The 11,139-nt window shown below is 39.1% G+C and overlaps 1 protein-coding gene across 1 annotated transcript in view; it reads right to left on the bottom strand.

Annotated features, from left to right (window-relative positions):
• Positions 1 to 11,139, bottom strand: part of fcho1 (FCH and mu domain containing endocytic adaptor 1) — a gene marked incomplete in the record, with an annotated part of 56,051 nt that overhangs the window by 37,314 nt on the left and 7,598 nt on the right. Inside the window, 1 exon segment of the mRNA XM_035653018.1 lies at positions 4,730 to 4,780. Within this exon segment, the coding sequence (XP_035508911.1) occupies positions 4,730 to 4,756 (27 nt within the window).

Genomic DNA, 11,139 nt, shown 5'->3' with positions numbered 1-11,139 from the left:
TCTTTTTTTTGACACATTCAGGCATTTCCCCTAGAAACTATTTTGGTTTTTATTGTAATGTTTTTACCTTGGTGAACAAGTTTCCATTAGGGGCCACAACTGTCACAAGTAAATGACATCACATTTACTTTCTGTCACAGCAATTTTAACAAGCTGCACATGGATCATTCAAACTACAGACTGCATATGATCCGGCTGTGTGGCACATAATGTAGCTACCATATATCAGGCAGCTGTCAAAAGAAAACATTCCACCCCTGCGTCGGAGAGTATATCACCGAGCCGTCCACCAGCTGGCCGACTGACTGGTCTGTCAGGGCTGCTGTGAGTTTTAGCTGACTCACAGAAACTTTTCCTGCTGATGGGGCAGAACAACAATTCAACAGCAGAGAGGTGTCAATAACATCAGGAGCAGGTAGCAGCAGCAGCAGCAGCAGCAGCAGCAGCACCCTGCCTTCACTGATGGCTCTAGACCAATTTGCTGTGTGGGCCAGGATGTGACATTCACTTCTGCTAATCTAAGATTTTGTATTTTGCCTGCTTTGTTTCAGTGGAGGAGGCTCTCTATGCATAGTTCCTGGAAAGATGTACCTTATTAGGTCATATTGATATAATGATATAGTTCATTTCCTGAAAGTTTAAATCAGAAAAGGGTTTATAGGTTTTACATTTTTTACAGTTTTTGTCCGATCCAGTAAATTAAACACTTAATAAAACTAAATTGAGGTAACTCATCACTTGTAGCAGAATCTCTGGTTCACACATGTTGATCCACCCCAAGCTGTACACGATAATTTTATGCTGAAAGTTTCCCCATTTCCCTCGTTACAATTTTCTTTTTCACACACGGGAACAGGAACACAAATATAGTAACTCTTCGATCGACTGGCTCTTAATCTAACTTGGCCCAGAGTAGATCCACGAGCAACAAGAAGAAGGAAAGAGAGCAAGGAGAAGGGAAGGAGAAAAGGAGTTTCGCATTGTGTGTTTACTGTTCTTCAGCCTGAGAGAAAACACCATGACTCAAACTGATGGGAGGACAACAACGTTGGCATCATTAAATTGAGAAACAGGTAGTAATAGAAACCCACTGGGTGCTGTTTGTGTGTGTTTCTGTATATACACTCTTGTATCTGCGGGCGAAGAGAAGATGATACTGGATACTGTGCAACCTCAAAAACAGAACAGCTTGCTGATCTTTACTGTTATTCTTTGAAATAGTTCATTTAAATCCCCTTGGATATCATGCAGACTCAACAACTTTTCATGGTCTATTCCCCACCGCAGAGAGAGAAAACACAGTCTGCACTGAGAGAGATGGGAATATAAATACGATTTTACAGGTCACTTTAATATTGAAAATGTTTCAGTTACTCTATGTGGTGTTAATTTCCACCGACTAAAATCCCACCAGAATGAGTATACAGTCTGATGCAGTTCAGCCAGAAATGTACAGTGGTGTCTCAACGGACAAGAATCAAATCATATCTTTTATTCCATTATTTAAAGCAAAAATCTGAGTTTCTGTGGATGAGTGAGCTTCTCGTTCATCGTGTCCCAAATCCATGCTACTTTTTAGGTATGATAGAGTGAAGAATAGTAAAAACAGTAAGAATGCCGACTAAAAAGCCTTTGATTTTTTAGTGTGCTGTTTAAGACACTAGTGTCGCACAGTGCAATGCACAAAGGAAATGGAGGAGCTGCTCATAACTGCAGAAAGGTTGAAAGCCTCCAACAACAAGTCAGGTTGCAGTTTACATTCATGTCTGTCCAGATTCATGGAAGTTATCACTATAGTGACGGCACATATGTATGATTTCAGTGAATATACATGTTTGAACTGATTAATAAAGGATTATCATAGGTGTATCATTGACAGGTGTAGTGATTCTGTGTTGTGCCTTCCTGGATTTTTTTCGCACACAGATGTCCATTAGGGTTTTGGACCACCGTATATTAGCTCTCATTCTTGTTTTTGTTCTTTTCATGATAAGATAGCTAGTTAACTAGGTATGAAGACAATGTCTCCATTCCTGCCTACTAAGCTCTGACTGGTCAAGTGTTTCTCCAATCAGAGGAAACAGCCTTCAAACACCAGACTTATTTGTATTGCTGAACAAATCTTAGCTCGATTTAACCTCCTCTGAATCACCACCCACATCTAACAGCCAAAAAGTCATTATCATTTTTGTTAATACTGTGCTTTGGTGGTGAATATTTCCATATTTCCTGCAAATCAAATTATCCCAAACAAATTATCACACAGTAAATGTCGGGCATTTGCCCTCTTTGTGAGTTGGTTGTCCGTTCTTTCAGGAATTATCTCAGAGCTGCTGAAATAAATTTTTCTTTACGATGTATGTATAGTCCAAAAATTCCTGAAGAAATTCTATTCCTAACACTTAACAGTGCCTTAATTTACTAAGGATGTACATAATTATAGCTGATGGGTTTCCCCCCTGTGGGCCATGAGCACAGCTCTTATATAGTTAATGGAAAAGGACAGCGTGCTATGAGGAGGCTTTGTGAGCGGCTGTGAATGTTCTTGAGCCAAACAAGACGAAGCTTTGTGTGTGACTTGTTTCCAAGTGGCTGTGCCGTCTAATTAACTAACGGGTTGATTTGTATCACGCAGCTATTTGTGTCTGAAAGCAGGCTGGTTTGGGAAACACAGTTATGAACACGTACATGCACACAATATTACCTTCAATGATCAAGAAAATGTAGGTGTATTTCAGAGGCACTGTGATAAAGCCTAAAATATTATCTGTGATAGAAACACAGCAGTTCTACGACCTTGTCTTCCTGTCTGGCTGAGATTCTGCTGCATGCCTCCCTGTCTGCTTGTTTCCCCACCCTAACAGTTTTTTCTCATTTTCTTTCTTGCTTTTTCCATTTGCCTTCCTGCCTGCAGACCTGCTTGTCTGCTACTTTACCCACAGCACAAAGCCTGTAATATCAACTACTGATCATAGACGAGTGTACAACTGAACAAACACACTGCTACAGTTACTAAGCTCACAATCTCTCATCCATTGAAAACGCACATGCAAAACCAGCATTTTCAGTACCATTGTCTTTGTTTAATGCTTTGGTCTTTAATTATAAACATCTACTCTTATTTAATCACCTTTTTATTTAGATTGGAAGGACAGAAAACAAAGATGGACATCATCGAGACAAAAGTTCAATTTATATCAGACAGATATGCCAACCAGTCCTCCTCATCTTAGCCTCAGGTGCAGAAACCTGGACGCAGGGTCAATAAGGAGAGAAATTATTTTATGTATGAACCTTTTTAAATGTTCTAAAACCCCTCTAGGTTATATGTGCCCATTTCTGTGTGTGAATCTGTCTCATTTCAGTTCAACTGCTAAAATATTACTGAGGACTTTTCTGAGTTTGATGAGGCACGATGGAAGAGGAAGTAGGGCACACCTGAAATAGATGTACCAGGTGTGCTGGGGACAGAGCGAAGACAAGAAAGTGAGGATAGAGGAGAAAATGAGGGAGAGAAAGAGACCTTGTAACAGCTGACAAAGTCACTTGGGGATGAAGGTGGTGTTGAGGGGGATGAAAGAGAGATTTCCCTCCTCTGCTTTACACATCTGTGGAAAGCTGCTAATGAGGCAATTAATTACAGCACAAATTAAGCTAAATAATGCCATAATTAACTAGTATTGTTATATTGCGTTACTAGCTTATTGGGTACACGTGTAAAATCTAAATTATTCTCACACAATATAATAAATCCCAACTTTACGAGGCTAATATAGATCAGCTATATCACCATAGGTGGGACACGTGGGAACACCTGGTGAGCCAGTATCAGGTTTCTGACTAATTATTAAGATTCTCTTGTGTGTTCAGGCAGATCGTGAAGCTAATTTTTGCATATATATATAGTCAATGATTAGATGCAAACTCGCCCAGTAAAAAGGTCATGCATCCAATATGCAACTTCACCTCAACTTGCAGACACACTTCTGTTTCTAGCTAGCGTACAACTAACGTCTGGTACACTGGCTGTTTGGATGATATTTGCTGTCTGAACATACCTTTATGGTTATTTAATTCTTCTTTGATCAGATATTTCCTGATCTAAATCAAGAAACATTAGACTAGTTATTAGTTGTTTTAGTAAAGTTCTTTGTTGTCAAGACCCAGACTAAGAATTTGTTATGGTACTGCAATTCAGATATCATACTCACCCTAAAGACAAAACAATGTTACACATACTGGGTACCACAGTTATAACACACAACTCTAAAGACTTGAGCCTTGAAAATGTCCCTGAAATCAGAAATATCGAGTAATATCAAGTTAAAAGCCTTACAAACCGCTTCCGAAAATACTGTTTTACATTTATTTATTATTTATTAACACAGCAGAGAGTGCATTATCTCTGCCTATTATCTAAGCAGAGGGCTGAACACAAAATCGATCTCTATTATTTGCAAGAGAGCGGAGGAGGGAGACAGCTAGTGCTTCCTGCGCGTACCTGATTTGCAGCACAGAGCCAGAAGCTTGGCTGCTTGACTGAGAATATAAATGAAAAGCTCAGTGACTCATGGTTGTGATTCAGCTATAACAGGTGAATACGTAATATGATGCAATTAAAGCTCAGGATATAAAAGCCTGATTAGTGCAGCCATCATAGGCATGTGTCCTTCCACATAATCTCCATCCATTGTATTGACTAATTTCCAGACATTATAAAGAAACTCACCCAGAAGTTGTTCTGAAAGAAGGCCATCTTCACTCAGAGGTTCACAGCAATCTGTAAAGGAGGTGGAGAAAAAGAAATAGAGCTGCATTAGAGGAGAAGGTGGCATTAAGACTTTTCTTTTTTCATCGGCCTGACCTCCATTTTCTTCAAAACACAGTCTAAGTGCTTTGCGAGAATGATCCTTGTAACAATGTGTAAAAAGGTTCAGCCTTTTCTCTGCCTGCTGACAATAAACTGCAGTTTTAAAGTCTTGGCAAATTGCACAAAAACAACCTTCCAGAAAGTCCTGACTTGATAAAAACTCCTGAGACACCTTCAGTGTAGGAAGGGGGGTCCTGAGGGAGAACCGAGGAGAGCTTAACAAATGACTTCAAAGGATAAACTCAGAGGATGGAGGTAGCTGAGGAAGGAAGCAGGGAGGAGGAGTGACAGGAGAGATGGGGGAGGAGAGTGAGGGAATACAGGGGGGATGAGATAAATCAATGGAGGGAAGGAGGCAGAAGAGACGGAGGCAGCCTCAAAGGATATGATCACAGCTTGTGAAACTGTTAGCTTGCCATGCTCGGCTCTGATTGGTTGGTAGTTTTGGGAAATATGCTTATTCGCTTACCAAGATTTAGACTGATAGCAGTCGATATGATGCTACCATCAGCAGCTGGTTAGTTTAGCTTAGCACAAACACTGGAAACAAGGAGAAACAGCTAGCCTATTTATTAAGCATATCTCCCAAAATGTCAAGTATTATTATACAAGTATTATGTGGCAGGCTGTGAAGTCCTCGTTTTATCCTCTGATACAAAACAATTACTGCTGTGGTGTTCTGGCACAGGGAGGGGGATGATCTTACAATGGTGGTTCAAACACATACATTTGTATGCATATTGTTCTCCATTAATAAAAAAACAACAACCTTGAAATGAGGTGTTTTGGACAGAAACTACAGGAATCATCTTTTATGATCCATCCATTAGTGGAATAGAACTGGAAGTCTATTATACTAACAATATAATAAACTAACAGAAGATACATTTATTAGTACAGTACATTTATTGTAGATATGCATGCTTTACTTTTACACAACACATTACACAACAAGCAATAAGCCATCGGACATCATTTTGTTATGTAGGACAGGGGTTCCCAAACTTTTTCCATGTCAAGGACCCCCACAAAAGATGCAAGATGAAACCCTCTTTACTTTTAGATTTAAAAAGTAAAAAAAAGTCTTTATAGTCAATCAATGATCAAGCTGGGATCACTTTAAACCACAACCAATAAACCCGTCCAACCCCATTTCTTCCCTTGTTGTCCCAGCTTTCCTTTTGCTGACCTGACTTTGTCCACGGACCCCAGTTTGAAAACTACTGATGTAGGACATAATGTTGAATTATATTAATCTCCTTTTTCACTTTTAAAAATGAATCAAAAGTCTGATTCTAACCTACAAAGTCACAAAAGCTTGTGAGGAAGAAGTAATGAAACCATTAAATCTTATATGGTCATGACCGCAGCGTTTTCATGAATGAGACACTTTTTAATTGGCTGATGGCAGGAGGGAATACACTGCATTCATCTTCTGAACCCCTAGTCACACACACACACACACATACACACACACGCAAAAGCACAGGAATTTGGCCTTTTTAAGAGAATCCATAATGTGAAAGTGTTTCCCTCAGGGCTGCCCTCATACGGGGTTCCTGTTATCGGTTATTCTGCTGACTCTGTGTGTGTGTGCTGACAACAGCCCTTTTCTTGTATTGGCACAGACTCAGGCCTGGTGACCTGGCATCAGGCATGCAGCAATACACAGAAACAAACACAGCAAGACCGACTGTACACACACACATACATACACGCACACACCTACAAACACACACTCACACCTTGTTAATTAGCTCAGCAGTGGGACTGGAGGCCCCTGCAGACAGCGTTCTGTTTGGCAGAGAGGGTTAGTCCAGCACAGAAGGGAGAAAGATACCGAAAGACACAAATATTATCGTTGAGCATAGCTAGGGGATAATTCAATATTAACCTTTATTGATTTTCAGTGGGATGGCAGAGTGACAAAAATATATCCTATTATGGTTTTTCAAATGAATGCTTGCAATTTCTGTGCACCACAAGAACATGATATGTATTTTATAGACAAATATAAGAAATTATAGGCAATATTTAAAAAAAAAAAAAGTATCTTAAATAGCAGCACATGATATTTAATTGCTTGTTTTGGATTATTTCTGAATCTCAAGTTCTGATTAATTCAGTGTTACTACAAAAATATTCTTGACCTCTGGACTACAGGCTGATTAATTAGTTGCACTTCTGGTTATATCACTGGTTATTGTAGCTATTCTCAGTTTAATCACACAGGATTTTGTGAAAAGTGATATGAGTTAACTGTAAGAAATTCATTATGTCAGTAATTCAATAAATTAAATGTATTCAAACGTAATATTTATACAAACTGTTCGTGATATTTTGAAATTAATCATTGTTATTTCAGAAGATTTGAATTAAATATTCTCAAAATAACATTTCGGTTAAACAAACACTGCAACAGCAGCCTGAATGAACAGTTAGAGACAGTTTACATTATTCTCAACAGTCTTTACTTAACAATAAACTCTAATGTGCAGCGTTTCATACCAGAACAAGACTAATGCTTTGTCTTTATATCACTATAACCAAATATATGATGATTGATCATAATAGTCATATTAATTCTATATATTGTCAAACTTTCTAGAAAAACCAAACAAACAAATAATTAAATAAACAGTCATCAGTAAGGTGAGATTTGGTGAGATTTTCATGGCAAAATACTCATGCAGGGGGACATTGATCTTGACAAACCACCAGATGGTTTTCAGGGGAGCAGAAAGAGGGGACAGAGGAAGGATACCAGATAAAAATCAGACACATTGTGACGGTGAGGGGAAACAGAAGCTACTTGTTTTCTTCTTGTGACAGTCTGGTGCGCCATATTGAAACACACTGTAGATCTGAGGTAATTAGCCATTTTGTTTTAGTCCTCACGGTTCTGACGCAGCACGATCCAGAAACACAAAGACAGAGAGAGGTGTACCCTGGGACCCCATGTGTACACCAGCCACGGTGGGATGTATAGAAGTAGCTGACATCCAGCATTCTCCATCTGGTTCCAACTAAATGTTCAGCTGAAATCAGCTCAGAGGCAAACAAAGCCCCCAGAGAAGAAGTGGGACACACTGTGACCTTGATTCCTCATGCTCAAGATCATTTTTTATTCAGAAATTAAATGCCTGCGCAGGTTTTGATCTTGCTGCTTGTGTCCCTGTGCACATACAGTTTAACCACAGCAGCAAATCTCAATCTACAGCATCCACAAATACTAAACTGATACACATTTTGAGTTGCTTTAGTGCACTGAGGCTGCTATAAAACACAGGAATTATAGATGCAGTTTAAATATTGGAGACTGATATATTATTCTCAGAAAATGAGAAGATTAAATTGTTGTCATTGTTCAAATGATGGAATTTCAGCCCAATAACGAGGAACCTTTTCTCACAATAGCTGCAGGTCTTCTTGTGAGTGAAAATGAACACTGCAAGTGTTATCATGTCACAAGCAGGCAGATAAATTTATATTAGTTTCAATGCAGCGTATCAGCACTGTAAGGGAGACAAAGTACAATGTCAGATAAAAATGCCATATGTTGTGTCAACTATGACCTGTCTTCAAAAGACTATAACTCTCGTAGTGTGTAGGAGTGTTGGATTCTCCTACAAACTTTGACGAACTTGGTGAACCCATATCCTTCTGGTTTTCATTTTGGTTTTCAGTAACAGGTCATTAATATACATTTTCCTGTTAGGCTGCAGACACATCTGGAGCGGGCAGCCACTGTTTACACAATGTCATCAATGTGTGTGTGTTGTTGTGTGTGTAGTATTTATGCTCGTTGAAGCTATTGTTCTCGATGTGGATAGCCCTTCAAGCCTGAATTCGATCACAAATTCAGTTTCTCTCTAAATCAATAAATTACAGCTAATAGGATGTTACCATGGAGTCTTGAGAAAAGGCAACACAATTGTTTTGAAGTCAATCGTCTGGTCATCAATGCAGAGCTAAACAGGGACCAGTGAGGAACAAACTCTGCACAGAGCTCTACGTCTGTAACAGTCGATCTAAATTGATTGCCTTTTTTATTATCTTTTAAATAGTAGAGGTGCACGTTTTATGACAACAAGATATGTGGCCAAATGTAAAATCAGTAGAGGCCAAGATATACTGACTTCTCAGTATTCTCATGCAGTAAATCCAGGGAACATTAAGCTGCTTTAGAAGATGGAAAATTGGTCAGAGAATAGAACAACTGTTTTCAGGCCTTCTTAGGCAGAGCAAGAAGCAAGGAGAAGGTAAATTAAATACCTTTATTTATTCTGGTATATCATTCAGGGCGTGAATAACAAACAACAGAGATTAGGGCTAAATGCTAACATCAGCATGCAAACGTGTTCACACTGACAAAGCCATCAGGCTGATGTTTAGCAGGTATGATGTTCACTAAGTTGGTCGCTCTAGTTTAGCATATTAGTGTGCTAACTTTTGCAAGTTAGTACCAAATTAGTACCGAAGTACAGTTTAGGAATGTGATTAGTTTAGTGCTCAAGGAAAGGTTAGAGGACAAAATTGTACCAAGTGTCAAGGCTATTAATTCAATAGTTCAGTCTGGAATAAAGTGGTTGAATGACAGATCAACACTGCCATCTCTACACCATGGATAAAAACAATAAAAAAATGTCTCTTTGTTTTATAAACAATTATTTTGACTCCTGTTTCCCATTAAATCCAAGAAAAATGTAAAATGGCAGTTATCTATGTCTTGTAATCCCTGCCAATCTGTTTGCATTTAATCCCGCTTGATCAACCCTTGGTTTTGTTTGTTAGCTGATTATCTGACAGGTCAAAGTGTTACACAAGCAGACAGACGAGAATAGAGAGAGAGCGAGGAGAGACAGCGCCGCAGTACTGTCACAAAGATAAAGTGTTAAATAAAGAAACACAACGTTTGAGTTGAGGATCCTATCATCAATAGACAGACAGTAGGTCAGTCAGAGAGACAACCTAATCAGCCTTATCAATGGAGACACACTAACTTCTTCTCCTGCTCTCTGCCACCCTCACGCTGCTTGACTACACACAGATGGCTGCCTTGAAAAATTAGGATCTACAAAAAGCAGATGGGGAGGAGTGAAAGAAAGTCTCGTACTCAGACAGAAACTACCCACAATCCATTTAATTCTTGGAGGAAATAAATTGTGCATCCTCTCCGCCCATACTAAGCATTTCTGTTTTTATTTCCCTTCCTCTCTCTTTTGCCAGAGTGGGATCTACTAGCAGATGTCTTGCTGAAGGGAGGGAGGGTAGGTCAACACATTCTCCCACCTCCTCACCACCTCCACCTGCCTCTCTCCCTCCTCTGGGTGAGAGAAGAGTATAGAGAGGTTGGACAGGAATTACTCCCCATCTCTCTCCTTACACTGTCAGTGAAAACACCACCAAACAGCCTCCTCCTCCGTCTCAAAGAGCCAAATAAAAATGTAACTGGGTTAAATGTAATGACACAGCCAAGTGTGGAATAAAGATGCTTGACTAACCTCTGAACAGGCCCATTTGTCACAAGCACAGTGGGGGAAAGCAGGAGAGAGAAAGAAAAAGACACAAAGGAATAGAGCAAAAAAGAAAAAGGACAGGTAGAGGTGAAAATAAAGAGAGGAGGGAGGCGAGGTGGCTACGGGGGTGAGACTCAGATTAAACAAACACAGCCATATTACAGAATCAGAGAGGTAAACATAAACAAACGTCCAAACTGGTGAAGGACAGGATGAAAATATGAGACAAAAACATTGTAAGAAGAGAGGTACATTCAAAGTTAGCTTCAAAGAGAGATCATTACAGATTGTATTTTATTTAAAAATCTATTTCTAAATCTGTTCCAGCTTACAAACTGTTATTGCATTAGTGTTGAAACAATGAGAGGAACATTAATCGACAGCATTCTTCATAACTGATTAAGTAATTTATTGAGAAACAAGCCCACAAGTCTACAGCCACACAAGCTGCTCTGTTGGGCTGTACTTTGTCACAGTGGTGCTTTAAGCTGAATGCTAACATGCTGATGTTAAGAAGGTATAATATTTATTGTGTTCGTCGTCTTTGCTTAGAGAGTTAGCATACTAGCATTTTTAATTAGCACTAAACACCAACTACAGTTGAGGGTGATGGGAAAATAATTAGTGTTGCAAGTACAAAGCAAATGATTGAACAAATTAAAACTTTTTGTATTTGTGTATTTTGTCTCTTTTATTGTCTTTATTGTAGCTTTATTTGTATTTTTCTCATAGATAGATAGACAGATAGAT

Source organism: Morone saxatilis, unplaced genomic scaffold (assembly GCF_004916995.1).
Source record: "Morone saxatilis isolate NCDOM2014 unplaced genomic scaffold, NCSU_SB_2.0 Contig12, whole genome shotgun sequence".
Classification (NCBI taxonomy): Eukaryota; Metazoa; Chordata; class Actinopteri; family Moronidae; genus Morone; species Morone saxatilis.
Note: the sequence above shows the minus strand (reverse complement) of the source record. Positions and strands in the feature narration are given on the sequence as shown.